This window comes from Vicia villosa, unplaced genomic scaffold (assembly GCF_029867415.1).
Source record: "Vicia villosa cultivar HV-30 ecotype Madison, WI unplaced genomic scaffold, Vvil1.0 ctg.000010F_1_1, whole genome shotgun sequence".
Lineage (NCBI taxonomy): Eukaryota > Viridiplantae > Streptophyta > Magnoliopsida > Fabales > Fabaceae > Vicia > Vicia villosa.
This window is the reverse complement of record NW_026704940.1, coordinates 1,178,048-1,205,793: the sequence shown is the minus strand read 5'-3', so window position 1 is coordinate 1,205,793 and position 27,746 is coordinate 1,178,048. Positions and strand designations below refer to the sequence as shown.

The following is a 27,746-nucleotide window of genomic DNA, read 5'->3' as shown; positions in this document are numbered from 1 at the left end:
GTATGTATGTGTTATTGTTGTAAATATAAAAATGTTTGTTATTGTCTACTTGGTTTAATATTTTAGAATTTGTAACTTTGATTTTAATGAAAAAATATTTTAACTTACTTGAGGTATATATTTAACTATCATATTCATTTGAGATTAGAGTGACTAGGAAAAGTGTGACATTTTTGTAGTAGTTATAAACTTAAATGATCAATTTACATGAATTTATACTTAAAAAAAATTTATTATAGTTTTCAATGGTGAATTTATATAAGAGGAGTTTAATAGTTCTAATATAGTTTTTAAGTATTTTCTTGATTTATCTCAATCGGTTAGTTTTGAAGATATAATTATTATTTTAGGTAGTAATAATGTGAGTCTTCGAATTATATTTTATTATAACTATTTTATTAATTGTTATAAAATTTTAACTTCACATCATATAAATAATTGTATTGTCGTTTGAATTTATTTATTGAAGAAGTTATATTCTAATATTTTAGATTTTTAGTTTCGAGGACGAAACTATTTTAAGGGGGTAAGAATGTAACATCCCGATATTTTATACGCGATACATCTACCAATTTACTAAATTTTATTTTTCAGTGAATAATTTATTTTATGGGTATAGTTTTATTTTAATTAATTATTATTATTATCAATCTATTTAGTTATTTGTTTCAATCCTTCTGATATAGTTATTTTGATAACTTGGTAATATAAAAATCATTATTTTTATACCTCCTTTATTTTGTTATTTTTATAAATATATTGATTATATTTAATAATTAATATTGTTATATTTATTATTTTATTATTTTTATAATTGAAGAATTTTAATGTGAATATTTTAAATAAATAATATTTTAAATATTAATAGGAGTGGTGAGGTGGAGTTTTGAAAGAAAAAGATTTAAAAAAATGAATTAATTAAAGAAAAAAAATAGAGAGGATGATGCGTGGGGTTTGGAAAAATTGGTTATTGGTAGTAGTTTTTAGATATTAATTTTCAATAGTAATTATAATAACATTAATAGTAATAATGATAATTAATAATAAAAGTAAAATTTGAATTAGTCAAATTCTCCCTCTCTCTTTGTTCACTTGTACATTTTAGACTAATTCAATATTCTCCTAATTTGTAGAACTACACGATTCTTCTTTTTTTTCTCTTAACTTCCATTATGAACTTTAGTATGGTATAAACTCTTTACAAGATTAAAATAAAAATCTCTCATAAAATAGTTTCTCATCAACGTAAGTTATTTGAAGATCTAATCATATAGGTACCCTAACACTCTCTCTAATATTGCCAACAAAATACTTAGACAACTTTATATTTTATTCTGGTACACAACTTGAACAAATTGAATACACCACATACTGAGTTATCCCATATATTGAGTTGTCCCATACAATTTCACCATAGAAAAGTATTAACGAAAAATCATCAATCTCTTAATATTATTAATTAAACGGTGATAAGCATCAAAGATTCATGAAGGAAAACACCAAAAACCCCTTGATAATACCCGCCCAGAACAATAATGTGAGAAAGTAAGAAGCTCCAATTGGGAGCATAGGCCTGACGGCGTCTTTTAGCCTTATAGATTCGGAAACAAACAAAGACTTAAGAGATTAACCAAATGAGTGATGTCAACACGGGCTGGGTTTAAGAGACTTTAAGAGGGAAAGTCACCATGTTATTTAACATAACATGTTATCAATAAGCTGCTATAGCAACGTTGTAACATAGTACTTAGTAGTAGCATAGTAGAATTTGGAAAAACACCTATTATGCATCCCGCAATTGAAGAAACACGCATGAAAAAAAAAACGCAGTCAGATATCAAACTAACTAACAAAACATTCAATCAAGGATTAGACTAATTGATCAAAGACGAAATCAACAATTAAACTAACAAACGAAAGACATTTGAGGATGTTCATATTGATATTTTTTTCACAGCATGTTTGTATTGATACCTGCGCCAGTGCACCAGAACAAGGGACACCTTTATCAACAACGGCAACCAATAAGTCCGAATCCATCAAAAACTGGCGAGCAACTGTCAAACCGAAAGGTAATTCTAAAGACTGGCAAGTTAGGGCTCTCTCACAAACATATAATTCTACTTTAACAAAAACTTGAAAGATAGAGCAGTTATCCATTAAGAACTACCTCTATTTCTGGATCATGCTACTCGAAAACCAAGCTACTGGAAACTGGAAATTACAAATGAAGAGAGGGACGATGGTGGTGAGCTGACAAAGGGCTGAGTTCGACGGAGAATGAGTTTTGTTCGTTCTTTCTTTCCGTTGTTTCCTCTTTCCGTTCAAGTGGTGAATTGGAGGTGAATCTGAATCGATAGTGTTTTCACTTTCCGGTGGTTAATCGATGATGAATCGATGATCGAGGGTGAAAAGTATGTCTTCTGGCCTGATGAAGAGAGAAGAATGTGTGGCTGGGTTGGGGGTTCGACGGCGTGAGTGAATCGAAGGAAGGAAGGTTCGACGATGTGAGTGAGTGAATAGAAGGAAGGAAGGTTTGATAGCGTGAATGAATCGACGGCGTGAGTGTGTGTTCTGGGCTGATGAAGGAAGGTTTCGTGTGAGTGGGTTCTGGGTTTGGGGAGAGATAATGGGTGTTTTGATTTTTGGTGGTGAGGGGCCAAAAATTGTGCGCCAAACGAAAATTGTCTGCCAAGAGTGTCTTCCTTTTTTTAATTTTTTTATATTACTTCTTTTATTTAAATATATATTTTATAAAGTTTAACAATAGCCCTTTCACACAAACGATAACATAGGATAGTAAATTAATAGCGTTTTAGAAAAAAGTGTTATCTTAGTGAAGAATATTTATAGCGTCTCGAATGAAGTGCTAACTTAGTGAAGTCAAATAATAGTGTTTTTCTATAAAGCGCTATCAAAATCACATTGTATGTAATTTATGATAGCATCCGAACATAAAGTGCTATTATAGATATGTTTTTTCCTTTTTAATAGCACTTTCTTTAAAAGTGCTATTAAATTAGGTGATACCAAAAATCAATTTTGGCGTAGTGGATGCAACTTTTTGTTTTTATTGCTTTCTCTTTAAGAAACCCGGGAGGGCCGAGCGCTTTGGTTTTGAAGTCTTCACTAAAAGCGGATATAAAGATTGGAAGCATTCATCTCAAGGATTTAAAGATCATGTTGGTAGTCATAATAGTTTACACAACTCATGTGTCAAGCACTATGATGATTATAATAATCAAAGACAAAGCGTGACAAGTAAGTTTGCTAAAGCAACCAAGGAATCGGAAGAATTGTATAAGATTCGTTTGACTTGTTCTGTAGATTGTTCAAGATATCTCATTGCACAAGGCATGGCTTTCCGTGGCCATGATGAATCCTCTATTTCTCTAAATAAGGGAAATTTTAGAGAGATGGTAGATTGGGTAAAATCTAATAATGAACAAGTGAGGGATGCTTTTGAACGTGGTGGAAAAAATGGCACAATGACTCCCGATGATATTCAAAAGGAGCTTGCAATGTGTTGTGCTCATGAAGTTACCAAGGTGATTATGGAAGAGCTTGGTGATAGACAATTCTCTATGCTTATTGATGAGTCACGTGATATATCCGTCAAAGAGAAAATGGCGGCGATGTTGAGGTTAGTAGTTGTATTTTCTAATTTCTAATTTTCATTACCTATTATTCTCTATGCTGCCAAGTAAACTTGTTGAATTTGTTTTAGTTTTTTGAATGACAAAGGGAGTGTTGTAGAACGATGTATTGCTTTACATCATGTCAAAGATACTACATCTGAGTCATTAAAGGATGCTCTTTATGGTATTCTTGATAAGCACACATTATCTATTTCAAGGATACGAGGGCAAGGATATGATGGAGCTTCTAATATGAGAGGTGAATTTAATGGTTTGTAAAGAAAAATTCTAGATGAAAACCCTTATGCTTTCTATGTCCATTGTTATGCTCACCGTTTGCAATTGGTTGTTGTATCCGTTGCTAGTACTTGCTCATCTATTCATGATTTCTTTGAGTACATCTCGTTGATTGTGACCACAACAAGTGCATCTTGTAAGAGGAAGGATGCTTTGACAGAGGCACAACACCAAGATATTTTAAATAAATTTGAGATTGGTGATATATCTAGAGGAAAGGGCTTGCACCAATCATCTAGTCTCACTAGATCTGGGGATACTAGATGGGGTTCACATCACACTACATTGCTTCGTTTGGACCAAATGTGGTCCTCCGTGTTAAAGGTGCTTTCTATGGTTCATGAAGATGGACGTGGGCCATCTCAAGCAGCGAGTTTGATAGAAAAAATGGAGAGCTTTAAATTTGCTTTTATTTTGAAGTTAATGTTAAAGTTGTTTGGTATCACAATCGAGCTTTCAAATGTCTTGCAAAGAAAAGATCTTAATATTGTGATCGCCATGGAATTAGTTGATGTTGTCAAAGTTCGGTTGGCCACAATGAGAGAGAGTGGTTGGGATAATTTATTTTCCGATGTTCAAGAATTTTGTGTTGCTAAAGGTATTCCGGTGCCAAATATGGATGAAGAAATACCGGTTCGGGGTCGTTCAATGGCAGAAGGGAGGACTATCACTAATTTACATCATTATCGTGCAGAGATTTTTTATGTTGCTATTGACAAAATATGTTTGGAGATTGATCACCGCTTTAGTGAAGGAAGTAACGTTATCCTTGATTGCATCTCATGTCTTGACCCCAAGAACTCTTTCTCCAAGTTTGATGTTGACAAGCTTGCTCGTCTTGCTGACATTTATGATGCAGACTTTTCTGATAATGACCGTGGAACAATAAGGGATCAACTTGAAACTTATGTTCTTCAAGTAAAAAGAAATGCTTCATTTTCCACTTGTGAAGATGTTCACAGTTTGGCTATGAAGATGGTTCAAACTGAGAAACATTTGGTATTTCCATTGGTTTACAAACTTATTGAGTTAGCTTTGATATTGCCAGTGTCGACAGCATCCGTTGAAAGAGCTTTTTCAGCAATGAAGATTATCAAGTCTAAATTGCGCAATAAGATCAATGATGTGTGTTTCAATGACTTGATGATATGTTACACCGAGCGGGAGATATTCAAGTCACTTAATGATATTGATATCATTCGAGCATTCACCGCAAAGAAGTCTCGGAAAGGACATTTACCTCGTGATTTTATTTGACACGTAATTGTAAGGTTATGTTTCATCTCTTTCAATAATTTTATTTTAGACTATTTATATATTATATACAATATAAATTTGCAGTCTTTATATTTTTTGCCCGGGCTTTAAATTTTTTATGGCTCCGCCACTAATCGCCACACATATAAAACGAATGGCTCCCTCGACCCTGTTGTGGGCTATGATTGCCATGGCAGGTCTTTGTTCACAAATTTCATATGGATTGGTGATTGACATAAAGGTAATATTTGATCAGGGAAGAAAGTGATAGGTTGATTAAAATGATAAGATAAAGAGTTGTGGACACTCCTACAAATGATGATGGGGTTACGAGACCAAGGGATTTATCCAACACAACTCTTGCAAGTGGTATTCTCTATATTCGAAACACAATTTTAAATTCGTATTTTTACCTGATGCAGACTCCTGAAGACGCAGGATCACCGGTTGATGTGGTTAGCTGCATGTTTGGATTGACTTCTACAAACCTCAAAAGCACTTCTAATCCACTTTAACTTGAAAATTGTATTTTTTTTTTTGTTTGGATACTTTTTCAAATTCAATTCTCCTCCTGCAAAAACAATTCTAGTACAAACTACAATTCCTAGCTTTTGAGTTTAGTAGAATCAATTATACATTTATTATATATTATTTATTACAACTCTTTTAAATTTTCCTACTTTATCCTCTTTAATTGTCATCAATTACTTATTTTCTTCTTGATTTGTACTAGAATTTATTACCATTTTAGTATTTATACAATTCAAAATCAATTTTGTTGAAACTATTCAAATAACATTAATTGATAACAATCATTTTTATATCATTGTATCCAAACATAAATAATTCTTCTAAACTCAATTCTATTAAAATCAATTCTACCAAACTCAATTCTCTCAGAATCAATTCTGACCACCGCCAACCCAAACACACCCTAAGTCATATACGCGTGCACGGTACAAGTGAGGTGCAAGTACATGTGAGGTTTTAAAGATATGAAATTAAAATAACTTTTTTTGAAGAAGTCACATTCTGATCAATCACAATTATGTCCCAAGTTTTTGTCAAAATTAAATAAATTATGTCCTAAGTCCTCCTAAAATGCCATATAAGACTATATTATAAATGCTATTTACTATGGTAATTATTTAGTTATAATTACTGCAATTAAGTCTCTAATATATTAAAATTGTTTTTAAATTTAAATTTTAATCTATAACAATATATAAAGAGGATAGAGAAATTTGGGCTGGCCTATTTTCATTCCAAAATTAACCTCCACTTCTCTTATTTTGATCCACAAATACCCTCAATTTGAATTATTGAAAACCTGATTATTATTTAAAATAGTAACTACCTGTAACTTCTATTTTATCTATCTATAATATAAGAAAAGAAACTGTTCTGGATTTCTCAAAAATACCCTTTTACTCATCTTAGTCTAAATTAATATATTTGAGGATAAAAAAGGTCTTTTAATTATTTATTAAAAATATTTAGTTACAACCATGATTTATGACTGGCCCATGAAAAAACAAATTGGAACAAAAAGTCTGTTAGTTTATCACCGGCCCACATCCCAACTAATTAAAACCCTAAAAATTAATTTTTTTCTCTGCTCATGTCAGACCACTTTATACCTCTTCACGCATAATATAGTCCAAATTGTCTCACCCCTTTATCTTCTTTCTCCTAAAATTTCTTGAAACCGTAAAAAGTTATGATTACACACTGTTCTTCTTCTGCATACATAAGCCTCACATGCTACCTTTTCGCTCTTCTTCCTTCATACACGTTTCCTACTATCTCTCTCAAAAGATTTTATACTTCTCTGTTTATCTTTCCAAATAACAACAAATTGATTCTTCCAACAATCATCTGCTCTCAAGTTTGCAAGTTCTCGCAATGGCAAGACCTTCCGAGAAGCTGAAGGACATCAATGAGAGTAAGGAACTATCCAAAATCGCCGTCAGAATCCATCACAAGTGGACAGTTTTATCAAAGACCAAGGAGCACTTCGAATTGATTCTGGTTGATAAAGAGGTTTGTCTTTTGGTTTCGATTTTTTCTTGTGTTTCATGTTAGTGTTTCGTTGTTACAAATCTTAAATTGGTTCTGGTTTCGTGTTTGTCTTCATATTGTTATTCTGGTTTCGTGTTAAACTCGATTTTAATATTTGCATATTTTGTTAAAAAATAAAAAATTGATCGTGTTTCATTTGAGAGTTGGTCTGGTTTGTTGTTAAACTGGAATTTCATTTTAGGGTTTGTTTGTTCCAAAACTGAAATTGAAAGTGTTTCATTTTAGGGTTGGTCTGGTTTCGTGTTAAACTGTGTTTTCTTTTTAGGGTTTGTTTGTTAAGAAACTGAAATTTTCTGCCTACTCAAAAGGTGCATCATAATTTCAGAGAGAAAAACTTATCTCTCTGAATCATATGTCATTTACAACTGCAACACCGTAATGCAACTCTAGAGATCCAATTTCAAACTATAATGGTTTAAACTAAATTCCGGTTGGGACTTTATTTTTGAAGTCTTGATTTTGAGTAACTGGGTGTCTTTATATGATCATAAAGTTTTGGTCTTTGAAGATTTGTTTGGTGAAATTGAATAGATAAGTACACCTTTTGAAGTGTGTTTAGTTTTGAGCTTTGATCTATTGGGTATAGTGACATGAAAATTTGGAGTAGATTATTGTAATTAAAAAATTCTCTGAATTACATTATATTGTTATGTTAATTCAGCTCAATAGGTAGTTGTGCAGAAACATCTAATATAAGGTCGTGTTCGGACCCGCAACATCTCACTTATTCACCTTTAGAATGAAATTTCAGGCATCAGGCTTTTATACCAACAAGAATTTGAATATTTTGGTATTGTATATGATCATTTTAAGATGAATATTCTGGTAAAGTGATTTGATTCATTTGTTGAATTCTGCAGGACCAGTGTGTGAAAATAATAGCGCATTTGTTCCATGCTCCTGTCGGTGCAGAAGAAACAACGGTAGGTGTTGGAACTGTAGGATCATCAAAGGCAATAATGTTAGCTGGTTTAGCTTTCAAAATGAATGGTAAACTAAGAGAAAATCATAAGGCAAACCTTATGATAAGCCCAACATTGTTTACCAGTGCTAATGTCCAGGTTGACAATTTATGACATGTCAATAAACTCTTTGTGATAGCTTATGAAAACAGCTTATAAGTGGCACTATCACGGAATCAATTTGACTTTACTTTATATTTTGTTATAAAAATAGTTTATGTCGATGCTGCGAGTGGCGGTTTTGTTGCTCCATTTCTCTGCCCTAATCTGCTATGGGATTTTCGTTTGCCGTTTGTGAAAAGTATCAATGTTAGCCATTTGCGTCATCTTCGGGTAAAATACACAACTGACTCAATTTGTCAACACTGTTTCAAAGTTGTGTAAGTTTGTTCTTTGTAGCTATATTCAGGGGAGACTCTCCTCATTCTTTCTAATAAATTATCAAGTTTCTAATGAATTCATATTGCCTCTATCAGTTGGAAGTGAAATGCTAGCTACACATTTTACATCAGGTTTCACTAAATAATCTAAGCCCTTAGTTGCCGAGATGTTAGTCTTAAAATTTTCAACTTTGGCTACTGATTATTATCCGTGAGACAAGTGACTCTTGTGCTGATGCATGCCATAACTCTGCATACTTTTTTGATGGTTTTTGTTAACATGTCTTTTAACAGCTGATGTGTAACCATGTAACCGTGTATGTAATCTCAAGCTTCTCCTCAGTTTATGATATAATCAGCAGATATTCTAGAGTTCATTATCAACCCCATTATAAGGGGAAGCTCTAAGATACTATAATATGTTATCAAGATGTTAGAATATGTTTTTTGTAACCCTGAAAATGAAAGGTTACTTGAAGTGTATTGGTGAATCAAAATGTGAAATATGTTAGTTATAATGACGAATAATATTATATATTATTTTGGTTAACGATGATATATTATCAACCCCATTAGTGATGTTGTTTATGTGTCTCTATGATTTCTGTGTGGTAGGGAGAAGGAAATCTTACATTAATGTTCTCTTTCTTTGCACTTACTGCAGGCTGAGTTTTGATGGCGCAGATCCCAAGGCTTTTGTTGTATTGAAATGCAAGATAATCTTTTGTTACCTTTGGGTTAGTAATGGTTGGGCGGAATATATAAAGGATCCATTTTTAAATTTCGCACAACATACTACTGGCATTAGATTGAGATCAAATGATTAATTTTCAACTATGGAGCGGGTACTACTGCTGTTAGGTTGATATCAAATGATAAATCCAGACTAATCTAATGGTTTTAATCTATAGCGCACATGCACGTCATTTAAAAAATGATGTAACTTTAATGTTTCCTTAATAGTTGTATATTCATTCTTCCGAGTCTGTTTATATAGCTACAGATCATCAATTTCGACATCATTTGTTTTCCAGGTTTACTGGCCCATGGATTCAAAATCATATACTGGCCATGTCAAAAGTTATGACAGGGAAGCTAATATACATCATGTACGCCCTTATATAAATTATTGCTCAAATGTTTCGAATAGCTCTGAACAAAATGTTATGTGCAATTACAACTATGTGTATTTGTTGATGTTGCACATCTTATTTGGTTTTAATCTATAGCGCACATGCACGTCATTTAAAAAATGATGTAACTTTAATGTTTCCTTAATAGTTGTATATTCATTCTTCCGAGTCTGTTTATATAGCTACAGATCATCAATTTCGACATCATTTGTTTTTCAGGTTTACTGGCCCATGGATTCAAAATCATATACTGGCCATGTCAAAAGTTATGACAGGGAAGCTAATATACATCATGTACGCCCTTATATAAATTATTGCTCAAATGTTTCGAATAGCTCTGAACAAAATGTTATGTGCAATTACAACTATGTGTATTTGTTGATGTTGCACATCTTATTTGGATTTGATCCTGTCATTAATAAATATTTGCAGATCGAGTACGATAATGAAGATAAATTTAGATGTACTTAGAAATAATGTTCTGAATGAAGGATTTGGATGTGCTTAGAAATAATGTTCTGAAGGCAGAAGCTGTAATTAAAGCAGCAAAGAAGAAATATGATGAAGAAAGTAATCAAGTGAGTGAGGTTCTGGCTCGATTTAAGACTGCTGATGACATTCGTCAAGAAGCTTTTGTCAAGCTACAGACTTTGAATAGGAAATTACACGAGAAGGTTTGATCTTTCTTTCCTGTCTACTACACTCCTTTTTGTTTTCAGTGTTTCCCTGAGGAAAAAAATTGTTGCGAGATATATGTTTTGTTTATCAGAACAGAGCAAACTTTACTCTTGGGTTGTTTCGACAATTGATTTTTTCCGCAAGCTTCCCCAAGACGCGGAGAAAGGTGGAAATCCAACTCACTCACTTTTCGACAGATATAACAATGCTTTTCTTCGTCGAATTGGTAAGAAACAGGAATTCGAGAACTAAGTCGATGATTTGCTTTGTTTCCCCTATTTTTCTTGCTGATACTCTTTTGTATGTAACAGTTACCACAGTCTTGTCCTATGTGAACATGGTATGTAGTAATCTCAGGCATACCATTCCCAAGTCCGTAGTTTATTGTCAAGTGCGCGAAGCTAAGCGTAGCTTACTTCATAATTTCTTAGGTTGATGTTTGGTTCAACATGAATCACCTACTGCTTTTATCTTAGCAAGACTTCTTTTATGTGTTGTTCTAACAAAATCTTTGTGTTGGTGTACTTAAATGGTTTATATGTTTTCAATTGAAATTTAGGGTGAATAAAACTCAACCATTGACTCTGTCTCATCGCAACTTTCATTTCCCAAAACACCATAACAACAACAATCATCAATAAGAACAAGATCATCGTCAACAACAACGAGAACAAAGTCAACGTTTGAAGAAGCCTTCAGAAACGCAAATGCAAGGTGAATTAGAGTTGCCACCTGGTTTCAGATTTCATCCAACCGATGAAGAATTGGTGAATCATTACTTGTGTAGAAAATGTGCTGGCCAATCAATTTCTATTCCTGTTGTTAAAGAAGTTGATTTGTATAAGTTTGATCCATGGCAGCTTCCTGGTACTTCATTTTTTCACTTATGAATCATTTCTTTTGTTACTTTTCTTTCTAATTGCATATGAATAATTTGTTTTTGCTGATGTATGCAGAAATGGGTTATCACAGTGAGAAAGAATGGTAATTTTTCTCTCCGAGGGATCGAAAATACCCGAACGGTTCCCGCATTAGTGTAGATCCAAATCTAATGGTCCATGCATTGGTGTGTCAATGTGTAAGAGCAGGAAGTCGTGTAGAAAATTCTTGTATTGTTGCTGGCATTTTTTCATATATTTGTAATATACTTTTCAATTCAAAGAGATGGAATGTTGCTTTATACTATTACACTATTATACGCTTTATTTATGAATCCATGACAAAAACAACGTTCAAAGAAAAAGACTTGCATTAAAATACTAAGAAGTCAGAACACAAAACAACTTCCAATGTATTACTACTAATAAAAATTGAAGCTGCTCAAAGGATTGTCATGTAAAAATATAAATAGTTTATAGTTGATGATGTTACACTGTCTAATTAATGTTCACAACTTGATGTTCCTATGATATTGTAGACATTGTTTGTTGAGGAAAAACTGATATATTCATAGCAGCTCGTCTGTATGAATAAACTGATATTTTAATTTTATTTATTTATTTTGTCATACTTTTATAAATGATGCTACAATTTCGAAAAAACAATTTAACGGTATTATTTTTATTTACGGGAAAATGTATTACTGATTTAAATATTTTTATAAATTATATTAAAATACGAGAAAATAATCTATGGTTAATCCAAATATTTTTATAAATAATATTATTTTTATATACGAGAAAAAATGTACTAACTATTCAAATATTTTTATAAATGATGTCAAAACAAAATATTTTTGTTTTATTAATTTATTAATGTGTACAAATGCGCGTAACAAATCAGTACTCGTGCATCCTCACGGCTACTTTTCATACGCTTTGACTTTCTTTTAGTTTCTCTTTTTAAGTTGTTAAACAATTACTAAATACCATGTAATTTTATTTTCAAAAACCGCTTATAATTTACTTTGAATACAAATATATTTGTACTTCAAATATTTATTTTGTTCTCATTAATGTATTTTTTATAAATAACAATTACTATTTGTGAAAACAATGCGTGTGTTCGACCAGAACCCGTGCGTATGCACGGGTTTGTTACTAGTTATTTGTAAAAAATAAAAACCTCCTCTCTCACTTAATCATATGACGGTTACCATATTAATGAAATGCAAATTACTTTCCTCCTTTAAAACACGTATTCAACAAGCTTTAAAATAAATATATAAATAAATTCAAGAAATGAAGAAAATATTTTTTTTTTTGATAAGCAAAATGAATTAATAATGACTACAAGGGGTACTCAACCCATTACACACTTGCAGTCAAAAAACAATCAAGGGGAGCATGAATCCAATTGTACCAAAGTGGACAATTGCTCTTCACTTTCCCCATAGACAGCCAAGACCAAGAAGTAAACTTAATGTAGTATAGAATATCATCTAAAACACAAGGAATTCCTCTAAAAATAGCATTATTCCTGGCTATCCACATAGACCATACAGAAAATATGTTATCAGTGACCATTTGTCAAATTAGCAACAAAATAATTCTTTCTGTCTAAAATTGCCAAAAGTACATGTTTCCTAGAAATACATATAAGCATAGTTATGAGTATTGTCATGCATCTATTTTATGTATTTTTTGTACTGTATATTTAATTAATTATTTCTAGGTTGAAGTGTCATTTCTTATTTCGTATGAATTAATCAAATTAATGAATGTTAATAACCAAAAAATATTAATTAAGAAAAAAGTAAATGTTAACTGCTAGAAGCTAAAACTGCCAGCATTAGCTTTTACAATGCACGTAGTCGTGGCCCCACAATAGTGACCAATTTTCATAACTATTTTTTCAAACAATTAGTGATAACTGAAGGCCATTTTAATCATTTTTCAATTTGTAAACAACTTCACATCACCTGAAGGCATGTACAGTGCAGACATGGACAACTACTAGCAAATACCTTCTTCTATCGTGTCTCTGGTAAACCATATGTCTATCAATCATTTTTCCAATTTCATAGTTTCTTACTCATTCATATGGTTTCACTTTCGACTGACCAATTTATATCATAAGATTTAATAAAATAATATTCGATGGAGAGAGACAATTTAGTTCAATCACAATATATGAAAAACCTTGCTTTTATCTCTCTAGATCTGTTTTGAGAAGTGTACTTTTATGTTGGAGAAAGCACCAAGTGAATGATGAGTACAACTAAATTGTCTCTCTCGATTTATGTTTAATAATATGATAATAAATCTATGTTTATTATCATATTGTTTTTTATATTTTAACATAACGTAAGAACAAATTAAATTACCTATTATCTCTTAAACACACATCATGAGATTTTAACATAGAACTCAGTCAGCATAAAATGAATCATAAAATACTGATGGTTTGGTTCCTATGGTTTGGTTTGGTATGAATTAACTCAGATATGTGAGTAAATCACATGCATTTATTTGTGATTGGTGACTGTAGTATAATAATGCAACTTACAAATCAAAGGTACGTAGTATAATAATGTAGGTGAGTGTTTGACATTTTTCAGTGTGTATGAAAGAGTGGTTCTAATGAATAAATAGAAAAGAGAAGAAATACCAAAAAGATGACAAAAATGTTCACTACAACGCGCAAGGCTTACTAAAGCGCTTTTTTTGGCCTTTAACAGCGCTTTAAAGCGCTGCCAAAGCCAGCGCTGGCATAGGCTACGAAAGCGCTTTTAAAAGCGCTCTGGTAGGCCCCCCTATAAGAGCGCTTTTCTGGAAAAAGCGCTCTTGTAGGCCCCCCTTTAAGAGCGCTTTTCAGGAAAAAGCGCTCTGGTAGGCCCCCCTTTAAGTGCGCTTTTTCCAGAAAAGCGCTGTGATAGGCCCACCTGTGAGAGTAAAAAATTAAAAAAAAACGCAACATACTAAAGCGCTTTTGTAAAAGCGCTCTTATAGGGGGGGCTTTAAGAGCGCTTTTTCCATAAAAAGGGCTCTGATAGCCCCCCCTATAAGAGCGCTTTTACAAAAGCGCTTTAGTATGTTGTTTTTTTTTTTTTTGCTTTTTTAGTAATCTTTGGCAGCGCTTTTAGAAAGAAGCGCTTTAGTATGTGGGCCTTTAAGAGCGCTTTTTTAAAAAGCGCTTTAGTAGCTAAATGAGGTATTTTAATGTGCAGCCTGTAATTTAATCCTCCCAGTCGACCTGTAATATTTTCGACCTGTAATATGTTTTCAGCCTGTAATATTTTCGACCTGTAATTTATTTTCGACGATATTATTTCAGCCATCAGTAAGACAATATATATATATATATATATACTAATATAATACCATTATAATATCCAAAATTATATATATACATCATTACAACATCAATAATATTATAGTACTTCAATTCGACACAAATCCTACATGAAAAAGCGCTTAATATAAAAATGACACAAATCCTCTTTTATTTCTTCCAACTTAAGTCTCGGGTATCCAGCGGCACGGAATTCGTCAAGGTACTACAAAACAAAAACAAAATATGAATGATACATTTAGTTAAATGTAATAAATTATATGAAATTATCTTAAGTTATAAATTCATACCGTGAGCGGAATCTCTAATTGATTTGCCTGAAGGATTTCTTTCATAAACCTCAATACAAAGTATCCGCAATCGTAACTGTTTTTCTGTTGCGGACACTACATAGAAAAACAAATAAGATTCTATAGTTGTGCATTGTTTTATCAAGTAGCATAAATATATTATAAGCAACATTGTGAAAAATAATGTACCTGCACTTGGATCCAAGTAATGTTGCTAGATTTAGTTCGGGATACCTGTGCGTCCCGTTGACTTCGGAACACTTGTATTGTTCTAATTAACAAATATATAAAAGCATATGTTTAGATCAATCCCACAAATAAGTAAATATATATATATATATATATATATATATATATATATATATATATATATATATATATATATAAATATACACGAATATATATTTAGAACGATCCCACTTACAAATCAACGATGTCCTTCATGGCCGGATAATTGGTCCATTCACCATTTACCGAATTCAGATAATACACGACTTCCCTTATAGGGTTGATAGCAAGCAGCAACCAGTGTGCTCTATAAATAAAAACAATAGGTTATATGAAAATTTTGCTATACACAAAAGAAACAGAGATTAGATGAACAAAGAATGAGAAACTAACCCTACTGGTCGGGTATTATACGCCCAAAGATGCAGACATTCTGTATTGCCGGTGGACATGAATCTATCTACTAAGCGCTGTCTAACTGATTCCGGTTCCGAATCAATTGCCATTCCGCTGCAGTGGGCGGAAGACACGAAACGGAATCTGTTAGACAACGGAGTCCCGCGCAACACTCTGTCATACAACAACCTTAAATAAAAACATAATAAACATTAGATTATTTTCATTGAAATGTGTAAATAAATTATATTGTGGGACTAATTAAATAATATATCGGATGAGGGAATATTACCGAATGTATGAGTGCATGTTATTGACGCCTAGTTGATCATGCTTAAAAATCTCCTCCAAGTCATCAAGTGTAATAAGTGACTTGAATTCAATACCGAAGACACTCTCATCCATAACGATTTCACGTAAAGCACCATCCTTCAAATCGGACATATCAACCATTGTTGCGAGCGTCGACCGGTACCGAGGCACAAAAGCACCGCCTTTTTTTCCCGCTGGCTTCGGAGGACCAGTGGGTGGTACGGTACGAACTTGCTGCGTCACTTGTTGTGACTCTCGAGCGGATGCCTAAAAATCATATAAGTTATGTAAAATATAAAATCATGCAGATTTAGATTCAGATTAATTATTAACACTTTAAATGTACCTCTTTTAGTGATGCAACGGACTCCTCCTCCTGTAAAATCCCTTTACCCTTAACTGTGGGTTTTATAGGAGCAGTCTAAAATTAAAATGTAAAAAATAATTAATAAACGGTTTAGAATTGACATTCGAAAACTAAATGATTCATAATCGTTTTCAATATACCTCATCACTAATGGTAATGAGCTCCGAGGGCCATGCAACAAATGATCCTATTGCATCTCGCAGCAATGTCGTCTCTGAGACCATGTCAGGTACCGGTAGCATCGCATCATGATCTACTACAACATCCACCGATACTTTCAGGTGTCCATCCGGGAGCGGTCTATGGTGAAGTAAATCTCCCAAAGTGTTGTGCACTTTTCCCTTGCCAACTAGTCGATAACTCGGTTCCGATAAGTATAGTTGGCAAGATGAAATGCCCTAAACCAATAGTAAATATAAAGTCATTATCATTAATAAAATAGAACAATTTAAAAGGAAAAAAATTATAATTACCTCGGGAAATTTCCTTTGATAGTTTATACTAGCCTTATCACTAATTTCTTTCACCGATGAAGTGTTGCACTTTTCTCTCATATATGCCTCTTTATCTCTTTGCAATTCAGAGACTTGTGCTTGCAATTCCGCCAACTTTTGCAACACTTCTTCATTTGAAGGATTTCTTCTCCTAGGACTCTTGTAAAAAGAGGTTGGAGTCACACCATGACCCTTACCCCTCTCCCGACCGGGATACTCAGGAGCATCTAGTGCTCTACTAAGTACGCTCCCCTCACCGGTGGATGCCGATTGCGACAAGGTCTCCTGTAATTCATTTACATTAAAAAATCATTTATATATTAAAAAACATTTGATTTAATTAAAGACACAGTATTATACTTACACATTCAGTAAAAACTCTCTGAACTTCGGGATCGACAGCATGATCCTTGCCCACACGAGCTTCCCTCCACAACACATGTTCAGGAAGTGAGGTTTCCTCACTTTTAGTCTCCTCTAACTATGCATTGACACAAATGATAAAATCGTCAAATAAAACACATTTAGACAATTAATTAAAACGCATTTCTATTTACTTACAATTTTATCCTCCAAGCGTGCATATCCCAAACGCCCTTTTTTGTATGGATATGCGGGTTTGGATGCTCTCGCACTATTCTTGGCACTCCTTTTCCGAAAATCTTCATCTCTTTGCTCTACAAACTTAGCCCAATCTTCTTCACCAATGAAGATCTCATACTTTTTTGGCCGTCCTGGTGCCTCTTCAAGAAAGTTTCCATCTTTATCCTTAAGATAAGTGTTTGTCAAAAAAGCTTTCCACCCTCTATATCTTTTGCCGGCCAAACCAAGTATGTAGCGTCTACGATCATCTGGTATCTCAAAAGTCCTCTGCAAAAAAACATACTCATAGTGTGTTAGTATAAGTAATTTAAACAATTTATCATCAAGATAATAACAACAATTAACCATATATGATATATACCTGAAGCTCGTCCCAAATCGCTTTTTTTTTCGCATCCAAGTCTTCGCTTTTCAGATTCCATCTAGCTACGGAGACCGGAATATGCATACGAACAAGTGTACCAATATAACTTGTCAACTTTGCAGAATTAGGACCAATTGCTTGTTTATCAGAATTCCATTCCAATCGGTATACTAATCCTTGGTCTCTTGTCGAACGATTCCCTTCATGATAGTGATGCCTCGTGCAACTTCTTTTGCTTCAGTATCAGGTGGAGCATTTGTATCCGATACTTCTCTTTCTTGAGCATCTCTTTCTTGTGAGTTTTCAGGTGGAGCATCTTTATCCGGAGCCATTTAACCTGTATCAAACAAACTAAAGCACATTAGTACACTATTAATAAGCTAACAATCTATACAAGTAAAATGGAAGTCAAACCATGCATGTACAAGTAAATCGGAAACGAAATCGGTACAAATCAAAATAAGCGTTAAAAAATAAAGTTGTCGGAATTGAACGAAATTTACATGGCTATGGTAAAACGTCCCCACGGACTCAAAAATAAAGTCGGTTTTCCGAAATTCAGACCCTAAGCCCGACTTTTGATTACGGGCAGAAGCAAAACCGATAAAAAAACAGTCCCGAAATGAACATATAAGTGCATGAGCAGCTCCGGAATCGTCAAAATAGTATAGTTACATGTAAAGAAGTCGACAAACGGATACATGGTTCAAAAGTTATGTACAAAACGAGAATATGCACCAAAATTGAATAAGTACTATACTATTGATTAAAACAATCGGTACAAATTGAATAAAACAAATTAGTCGGAATATGTATACTATTACCTTTATCACTAACGTCTCTTTCTTTTCTTTGTAGGATTGTGTTCTACGCGTCTCTTAACAACGCGGACGGTTGGATTGATCCAAATACCCTCATTATGATCATTTCTAGTACAAGATTCATTCTCATTTTGATCGTTTCTTGTACAAGATTCAATGCCAACACCAATATCACCTTGATCTTCAATGTTTTCATCTACTATTTTGTTAGATAAAAGCACTATAGACCATTTCGTACTTGTCGGATCATTGACATAGAACACTTGTTTAGCTTGAGAGGCTAAAATGAAAGGCTCATCTTTGTACCCTACCCTATTGAGATCCACTTGCAAAAATTCTGACTTATTCATTCGTATGCCACTATTATTTTCAACCCACTTGCAACCAAATACAGGAATCTGAAACTTCGCGTAATCAAACACCAAAATGCGCTCGATAACCCCAAAATATGACAAATTTGCAAATTTCGGATTTAAGTCATTCGCACTTGATATGTGCATTGCTTCAGCTACCAAGGTAACACCACTATTTTGCATAGTACTTTTATCATCCTGTTCTTTGGTATAAAATGTGTATCCATTAATTGCGTATGCGCTATAAGAAAGCACAATTACACTTGGACCATAGGCTAAACATCTCAACCTTTCTGTTACTGAAGCAGGATCTGAACGATACTTTGAATAAATATGATCCCTAAACCACGGTATGAAACTTCGATTGTGCTCTCGTACTATCCAGTTCTCATTTCTATTTGGATTTAAATCTCGGAGAACAACCTTGTGCATTTCAACATACGGCTCAACCTCAATCTCATTGTGCATGTCTTTCATTTTTTACACAAACAATTTCATTGATTAAACCGTAAAAATACCAATAATGTTTCTTCATAAATTCATATATAGTAACAAGAATTTGTAAATTGAGCAAGTTGTGAAAGATGAGAGAAAAAAACCTTGGTAATGGTAGCAATAGAACAAGACAAGAAGAAAATGGTAGCAATAGAACAAGACAAAATCACCTATCTCAATAAGCACTTACTTAATCTCTACATGTGAAACAATTAGAGCACTAACGACAAGCAAATCCAATGATCAAAACTATTGAAAATCTATTGATACATTTTCATAACAATAGAAATTTTTAAAATAAAATAACTCGATTTATTTGCTTCTGTTTTCAGTTATGGGAGATGCAAGCAATTCCAATACATTTTCATAAAGCAAGGCAGTATTGATACATACTTGGTTCAATCCATTCCACAAACAGTTAGTATGCACAAAAGCAAGATTATGAACACTTCCATTATAACAAATCTATTGCATCTCGAGTAATAAACAGATAATTCAAACAAATTCGCAAGAACTAACGACAAGCAAATCCAATAATCAAAACTCAATTCAAAGTTTGTGAAGATTATCGAAATTGAAAGATGTCGTGAGAATCGGAGAAGAACTTCGCGGTGGTGGACGGCACCGATGGTTGTGGACGGAGGACCGATGGTGGTCGACGGCACCGATGGTGGTGGACGGAGGACCGAAGGTGGTGGACGGAGGGGCGATGGAGGATGATGAAGAAGACAGTGAGGGTTTCTGTTTCGCGTGCAGAGAAAACGAAAGAGAGAAAGTGAGAAACAGTAGAAGCGTGTTTTTGGTTTTAATTTTATTAATAAAGGCTACTAAAGCGCTTCTGGAAAGCGCTCTCATAGCCTGGTCTATACCAGCGCTTTTGACTAAAAAGCGCTCTCATTAAACCCCCCTACCAGAGCGCTTTTGAAAAGCGCTTTCGTTCCTCCCCCCTACCAGAGCGCTTTTGAAAAGCGCTTTCGTACCCCCCCCCCTACCAGAGCGCTTTTGAAAAGCGCTCTCATACCCCCCCTACCAGAGCGCTTTTTAAAAGCGCTTTCATACCCCCCCCCCCCCCTATAAGAGCGCTTTTTTAGCGTGTTTTTTAATTTTGTTTTTAGCGAAGCCTATACCAGCGCTTTTTCCTAAAAGCGCTTTCGTAGGGGTGCTGCTAAAAGACAAATTTGGTATAGTGGTTTAAATGCGCATGTTCTAAATATTCCTTTCGGATTCGTGATACCTTTCGAATTCGTGATAATAGAGAATTACATACTCTGACTTTTGTCAAATTGAGAAAACATAATAAAAAAAACTTTTCACCTATGTATGACCTTTGTATGAGAAAAAATGATTAGCTTGTGAGAAAAAATGATTAGCTTACAATTCATATGTCATTGTGGTGGTTCTCTCTTCATGTGTGTTTTTTGATTTCTACTACTTAAGCATGAATCTTAATGCAGCCTTATTGTCCTTTTTAATATATTAGACTAGAGGAATACAATTGCAGCACATATCTTTTATTCTTACCCGATATTGCGTACTGCTTATAAAACCTGATAAGAATGCAACACATATGATCTCATCACCTCTATCTACAATTGCAGTAATAAATCCACTAAAATTTAGGCGTTTGAATTTTTTACTAAAATTTGTAACAAGCATGTAAGTATTGTATCTATATCGTAAATGAATATTGTTTACCATCTCTAATACATTAATTATCTTTTTGATGCATGCATGACATCGTCATTTATTTCTTCAATGTTCTCGGATTTTGCGCTTATTTTTTTTTTTTTTAACAATACATTTTTAAGACGCACAGTATATAGTTTTTTATATTTGATATTATTTTTCAAATGTGATCAATGTAATTAATTACTTTTAAATTGCGTGTGAATGTTTTGGCAGCTATATCATCAAAATGGAGAATGATACCCGTCAAGTATCAAGTCAACATCAACGGGCACGAAGGGCAGAAAATGAACGCAAAAGAAAACAACTTATGGACAACACACAAAGAGAAAATCATTTATTAAGACGACGAGAAAACTATAGGCGACGACAAGAACAAGAGAAATAGCCTCAAACATTACACACTATAACCAGTCGATCGAGAGTTCCATTGCAAAATTTGACAAATATGACTTTTCCAAGTTCACACTTTCAAGGCACTCATGACCATGAAGCCGGCCCGAGTAGAATTACACATGTTAATGATGTTGCACTTGGTTGGTAGTGATCAATATAAAGTTTTTAGTAATAAAATTATACAACATGATTGTTAATTTGATGTTTAATGTATGTGTGTAACCCCGCAGGTCGTACGTTCGTAAGACCCCATCAATCTATCAACAACACTCAGTCTGGTAGTACAGGTATAATGGGTTATTGTTTTAAAGATACTATAAATAATTTAACATTTAACATATATATATATATATATATATATATATATATATATATATATATATATATATATATATATATATATGTGATATATATACATAAATATGAACATTTTATCTTTTTCTTACCAGATGATATGCCTGTTGATGGATCTTTGGAGGATGTAGCAACATCGGATGTTAATATGGAAGGAAGAGAAAACAATGCCTCATCGTGTCATCCTCAATGTATGTTCATTAACTTTCTCCCTCAAATAAATGTCGCTTACATTCAAGAGACGTGAAATTGAAAATTATAGGCTATTAAATTTGTATGTTGATGCACTGTGCATTGAGTTCTTATTTGTATTTTAGATCTTATATAATATTCAGTAATCAATATCTATCCGCTTCATGTAGCCTCGCGACATCTTTTTCGAGCAAGATATAATATTGCTCGAAATTTCAAAAATAACATGGTGATGGCAAAATCTCGGTTGCCTAATCCAACTACCTGTAGACGTTGCAACGCAAGACTGTTTCACCACGAATCACGTGACACATGTTGTTCTGGTGGGAAGGTATCGTTTCCAAGGGTTGATGCTCCTACAGAATTGCAAGAACTATTTTTGGATGGTTCAGTAGAAGGAAAACATTTTAGGCAGCATATTCGAAGTTACAACCATGTCTTCTCTTTCACTTCGATTGGTGTTCACGTCGATGAATCTATTCTTGCATCTGGTCGTGGTATATATACATTTCGTGCTCAAGGAGCTTTTTACCATAACATCGGAGGTTTCTATCCTAATGAGGGTGACAGGCCACGCTTCCTACAGTTATACATCTATGACACAGATAACGAGCTACATTATAGAATGCGGGAAAATCCACAACTAGATGAATCTGTGGTTCAAAAACTACAACGTTTGCTCCATCAGTATAATCCTTTCGTAATTAGGTTCAGACAACTGTCCTTACTTCCAAATATCAGTGACTGTAGCCTCATACTCAAAGAGCGTCCAAGTAATCACCCTCAATATAATCTTTCATCTGCGGAACAAGTCGCTGCAATTATTGCTGGAGGTGATACTGAATCTATGGCATATGGAAGGGACATTAATGTCATTCGCCATGATGGAAATCTAAAGAAAGTACAAGAAACAAAAGGATATTATGATCCCTTGCAGTATCCTATATTGTTTCCATTTGGGACGCATGGTTGGGATGTTAACACGGCAAATTGTAATGGGCGAAGAGTGTCATGTCGAGCGTATTACAGCTACATGCTTCAGGTACATTTAAGTTATTTTTTACTACATATTATAATGGCATAATTATAATTTGAAAAACATATGGTTTACTATCGACATGTTGTTTAATCCACCGTAGATTCGTCCAAGCGATCAATCAATGTTGTTAAATGCGGGTCGACTATTACAACAATATATCGTAGACAATTATGTCAAAATTGAATCAGGGAGGTTAAGGTGGATTCGAGAACACCAGGCAAATATACGTGCTGAAGTGTACCAAGGTTTACAAGATGCTTTGCATGTTGGTGAAACTAATGCAGGTACACATTAGTATTTAGTTATAGATTGATAATTCTTTGTTTGTTTAATCACAGCCAATCCTATATCCTAAATTTAACGCATTACATTAACCATCGTAGAAAATATTGGAAAAAGAACAATATTACCATCATCATTTATTGGAGGTCGCCGAGACATGACACAACGTTACGAAGATGGCATGGCTATTGTTCTTAATAGCGGTAAACCAGATATTTTTTTGACCATGACGTGCAATCCTTCTTGGTGTGAGATAACATCAGAACTGCTGCCTTTTCAAACACCACAAGATCGCCCAGATTTACTAACGAGAATATTTCGTGCTAAATTCGAGCAATTGAAGGATGATGTCATTAACAAAGGAGTCTTAGGAAAGGTTAAAAGTTACATGTATTTCACTGAATTTCAAAAACGAGGATTGCCGCATGTGCATATGTTGTTGGTCTTGGAAAGTAACGACAAGTTGCGTGACCCAAAAGATTACGATAGTGTGGTTAGAGCTGAAATACCTAAATTAGAATGTGAACCACAATTGCATGAAGTAGTTGTAAAACATATGATCCACGGGCCTTGCGGCGTACTCAATCAAAGATCTCCATGTATGAAAGATGGCCAATGTAAAAAAAGGTATCCCAAACAATTTTGTGACGAAACACGCCAAGGCACTGACTCATATCCAGAGTATAGGAGAAGGTTCGACGAACCTATATCTATAGGTAGAGATAGGTCTATTGATAATAGATGGGTGGTTCCTTATAACCCTTGGTTACTGTTAAAATATGACTGTCACATCAATGTAGAGGTTTGCAGTAGTATTAAAAGTATCAAGTATCTATACAAATATGTGTACAAGGGCCCTGATCGTGTGTCTATGGAGGTTCACAAAGGATCATACATGGACGAAGTACAGCAATATGTTGATGCAAGATGGATTTGTGCTCCCGAGGCAATATGGAGAATTTTCCGATTCACTCTTTACCGATTATATCCTTCTGTTGAAAGACTACAGATCCACTTGCCAGACCGTCATCAAGTGCGCTTTTATGAACATCAAAGAATTGCAGACGTCTTAAATAATGAACGCAACTCCAAAACAATGCTCACACAATTCTTTGCGCTAAATCAAAGAGATTCGGAGGCAAGGAGTTATCTATATAGAGAGATACCAGAGCACTACTGTTGGAACAATAGGGGCAAGGAATGGCATCGCAGGCGATCAACGAGAAAAGTTATTGGAAGAATCTATACAGTATCACCTTCGGAGGGGGATAAGTTCTACTTGCGATTATTGTTATCTCATGTCAGAGGTCCAACCAGTTGGGAATATCTTCTTACAAATAACGGCATCCCATTTAATACATTTAAAAAGTCAGCCGAGGACCGAGGATTATTAGAGACTGATCATAGTATTCGTGATTGTTTGGTTGAGGCTACGGGTCTCCAAATGCCATATGCTTTAAGGAGGTTGTTCGTGACGATTCTAATATTTTGTGAACCTACTGATGTTAGAAGTCTTTGGAATGAGTTTTTTACACATATGACAGAGGATTATCATCCAATGAACAATGGCGTGGAATTATTCTTGACTAATATGTTGTTGAGGGATTTGAATGAACTCTTAGGCCAACATGGCAAAAAAATTGAAGATTATGATCTCCCATCATTATCCCCTGATACAATAGAAGCGAATGTAAACCCAAGTGTCATACAAGAGGAGTTAGCGGTTGATATCCCAAATGAAGATATTGAAGCTGTTGCTAAGTTAAATAATGACCAGATGATTGCATTCAAAACCATCATGAATGTCATTGATCAAAAATCCAGCGGGATATTTTTTGTTGATGGCTCGGGCGGAACAGGTAAAACATTCCTTTATCGAACATTAATGGCAACTTTACGAAATATAGGGGATATTGTCTTAGCAACTGCATCATCTGGCATAGCTGCAACGCTGTTGCCCGTTGGTAGGACTGCACACTCTCGATTTAAGATACCTATCGAGATACAACCGGGTTCCATCTGTGGTATTCAAAAGCAAAAAGATCTTGCAAACCTCATTAGAGTGGCAGCTGCAATAATTTGGGATGAAGCCCCCATGATAAACAAAAATTGTTTAGAAGCCTTAGATCGATCATTGCAAGATATTTGTAGCAACAATGCTCCATTTGGTGGAAAGGTTATGGTCATGGGAGGAGATTTTCGTCAAGTTCTTCCTGTTGTAAAGAAAGGTACTAAAGCGCAAATGATTTCGGCGTGTATTGTTCAGTCTCATTTATGGGCACATACCAAAATTTTGCGGTTGCGTCAAAATATGCGGTCACTCCATGACCAAGAGTTTGCAGAATTCCTTATTCGCATCGGTGATGGTGTTGAACCTACCAAACCAGATGACATGGTGAGGTTACCTTCACAGATTGCAATCCCGTGGGAGGGTGAAAATTCTATACAAGTACTTATCCAACATGTTTTTCCTGAATTAGAATTGCATGGATGGGATGCCCCTTATATGGTACAGAGAGCTATTTTGACCCCAACAAATGACGAGGTTCAAAAGTTGAATGATATAATCATCGATCGGTTTCCAGGAGAAGAACATGATTTATTGTCGTTTGACGAGGTTGAAGGGGATACTCATAATTTATACCAGCAAGAATTTTTAAACTCAATTGCACAGGGTAGTTTGCCACCACATATTCTAAAGATAAAAAAAGGTGCACCATTAATGTTGTTGCGAAATCTAGATCCTAGATATGGACTGTGTAATGGGACACGACTATTATGTCGTGGTTTATTTATGAATATGTTGGATGTGGAAATCTTGACAGGAAGCAACGCGGGAAAATGCGCTTTCTTGCCAAGAATTAAAATAAAAACGTCTGCAAGTGATGGGTTGCCTTTTGTGCTAAGTAGAAAGCAGTTTCCTGTACGACTAAGTTTTGCAATCACAATAAATAAGGCACAAGGACAAACCATTCCAAATGTTGGAATATATCTTCCACGACATGTTTTCAGTCATGGACAGTTATATGTGGCTTTATCCAGAGGTGCCTCACAGACTACGACAAGAGTTTTGATTAGAGAGGGAAAATTACAGGGAGAAGATGGTGAATATACAAAAAATGTAGTCTTTAAACAAATTCTATTATCGCACCCGCAGGTATTTACTAACTACAATATAAAAAATCATTTCCATTATTTCGTTGATTTTTACAGTAAATACGATTGAATATTTTATATTTCTTGCTAATGACTTACTCTAAAATTATCCTTTGGTTTCCTATACAGGCAAGCTAAAATACAGTGAAATCTTTCAATTATGTAAGGAGTTGAGACAAAAGAATGTTGAACCTCACTACAACACAAAAGTGTGTAATACCGAATCATTTTTCTAATGTCATTGTATTATGTCAACTGGGTCATTGTTCCTCTCACTATTATTGTGCAATAAATTTTAGATGGGACACTTTGAAGATAAATGGAGCACATGGAAGGACGAACAAACTATTTCTTCCATCGACAAACCCGACAATAAGGTGTATTTACATGTTTATGCAAAGTAAATGTAAAAAAACTATTTGTTGCATTTTTCATCACCATTTCACTAATACTTTTATCATCCTTATTAAAACAGGTAAAACGTTTGCAGATTTACTCTCTCGGTTGGTGCTCCACCGTCATAACAGATAAAACACAACTTTGGAAAATGGTGAAAAGAGAAATATTATCTCAAAGGATAGAGAGGTATTGATATTATACATTTACAACTTTTTAGTCCTAACATATTTTTGGAGGCATTGATTTAATGTTTATTTATTAGTTTATCTCTGGATATAAAACCATGGATATTATTTAAGTTAATTATTTCACTTTTTTTAGCAAGAATCCATGTAATTCAAGCATCGAAAAGAGTTGTTGTTCTACCAAATCTACACTAAAACAAAACATCTCTATTCTTCAGGTATTACATTATTTATGTTTTATACTAAACCAAATGATACATTACGAGTAACATGTTTTAAATGTATTAGTTTCTTGATCATATATTTCGTGATGTATTTGTAGTTTTTTAAAACTCAAGATTTCATTGATAAAGGGGTGTATGAAGAATTGATTCGACTATTTTCAAGGTATGAAAAATACTATATTACACTAATTAATATTAATACTACACTATCTTTTTACTCTAAAAGATTATAATGTTGTGGTCTTACGTTTTTACTCATTACTGTGGTCTGTGGAAATAAATTGCAGGGAAAAAGATAATTCTTCCCACGAAGAATTCATGTTCGGCCTTTCTCATAAGGAGCGTCATTGATTACAAGCGATAATATGGTGCAATGTATGCACCGGTCTTTGGATACTATTTAATGCATGTGTTTGTTTCCCATTTTCAAAGTGAAATAATATTATTAGC

At 34.0% G+C, this 27,746-nt stretch overlaps 2 protein-coding genes and 3 long non-coding RNA genes across 6 annotated transcripts; 3 read left to right on the top strand and 2 right to left on the bottom strand.

Moving 5' to 3' along the window:
* Positions 1-1,640: 1,640 nt before the first annotated feature.
* LOC131621697 (uncharacterized) lies at positions 1,641-2,309 on the bottom strand. Its single transcript, XR_009289667.1, has 3 exons — positions 2,171-2,309; positions 1,975-2,078; positions 1,641-1,780 (listed from the first exon to the last, which is right to left on the bottom strand). It is a non-coding gene; the product is annotated as an uncharacterized LOC131621697 (long non-coding RNA).
* A 239-nt stretch (positions 2,310-2,548) lies between these two features.
* On the top strand, positions 2,549-5,707 carry LOC131621639 (uncharacterized). Its single transcript, XM_058892672.1, has 7 exons — positions 2,549-2,668; positions 3,090-3,643; positions 3,728-3,822; positions 3,931-4,259; positions 4,368-4,853; positions 4,911-5,060; positions 5,615-5,707. The coding sequence occupies exons 1-7, from the start codon at positions 2,549-2,551 to the stop codon at positions 5,705-5,707; spliced, it is 1,827 nt and encodes a 608-aa protein (XP_058748655.1).
* Positions 5,708-6,883: 1,176 nt separating this feature from the next.
* Positions 6,884-11,590, top strand: LOC131621589 (uncharacterized). 2 transcript variants are annotated; one of them, XR_009289629.1, is made up of 9 exons: positions 6,884-7,235; positions 8,135-8,197; positions 9,281-9,353; positions 9,651-9,725; positions 9,969-10,043; positions 10,182-10,653; positions 10,739-10,858; positions 10,987-11,294; positions 11,384-11,590. It is a non-coding gene; the product is annotated as an uncharacterized LOC131621589 (long non-coding RNA). The 2 variants fall into 2 exon arrangements; XR_009289628.1 differs by having other exon boundaries at positions 10,987-11,590.
* A 3,102-nt stretch (positions 11,591-14,692) lies between these two features.
* On the bottom strand, positions 14,693-15,219 carry LOC131621588 (uncharacterized). The gene is made up of 3 exons (XR_009289627.1): positions 15,140-15,219; positions 14,951-15,046; positions 14,693-14,865 (listed from the first exon to the last, which is right to left on the bottom strand). It is a non-coding gene; the product is annotated as an uncharacterized LOC131621588 (long non-coding RNA).
* A 6,298-nt stretch (positions 15,220-21,517) lies between these two features.
* Positions 21,518-27,647, top strand: LOC131621638 (uncharacterized). The gene is made up of 13 exons (XM_058892671.1): positions 21,518-21,605; positions 21,696-21,752; positions 21,915-22,010; positions 22,182-23,053; positions 23,151-23,334; positions 23,434-26,185; positions 26,240-26,436; positions 26,618-26,697; positions 26,788-26,865; positions 26,964-27,073; positions 27,209-27,290; positions 27,395-27,459; positions 27,584-27,647. The coding sequence occupies exons 1-13, from the start codon at positions 21,518-21,520 to the stop codon at positions 27,645-27,647; spliced, it is 4,725 nt and encodes a 1,574-aa protein (XP_058748654.1).
* The last annotated feature ends 99 nt before the right edge of the window (positions 27,648-27,746 follow it).

Excerpts from the sequence above, each read along its gene's own strand:
- LOC131621639 (XM_058892672.1), top strand. The coding sequence starts at position 2,549 with ATGAATCGACGGCGTGAGTGTGTGTTCTGGGCTGATGAAGGAAGGTTT. Across the intron at positions 3,644-3,727 it reads AAAATGGCGGCGATGTTGAG|TTTTTTGAATGACAAAGGGA; the intron begins GTTAGTAGTTGT and ends AATTTGTTTTAG. Across the intron at positions 3,823-3,930 it reads ATTAAAGGATGCTCTTTATG|ATGAAAACCCTTATGCTTTC; the intron begins GTATTCTTGATA and ends GAAAAATTCTAG.
- LOC131621638 (XM_058892671.1), top strand. The coding sequence starts at position 21,518 with ATGACTTTTCCAAGTTCACACTTTCAAGGCACTCATGACCATGAAGCC. Across the intron at positions 26,437-26,617 it reads AAAATTACAGGGAGAAGATG|GCAAGCTAAAATACAGTGAA; the intron begins GTGAATATACAA and ends TTTCCTATACAG. Across the intron at positions 27,291-27,394 it reads AAAACATCTCTATTCTTCAG|TTTTTTAAAACTCAAGATTT; the intron begins GTATTACATTAT and ends ATGTATTTGTAG.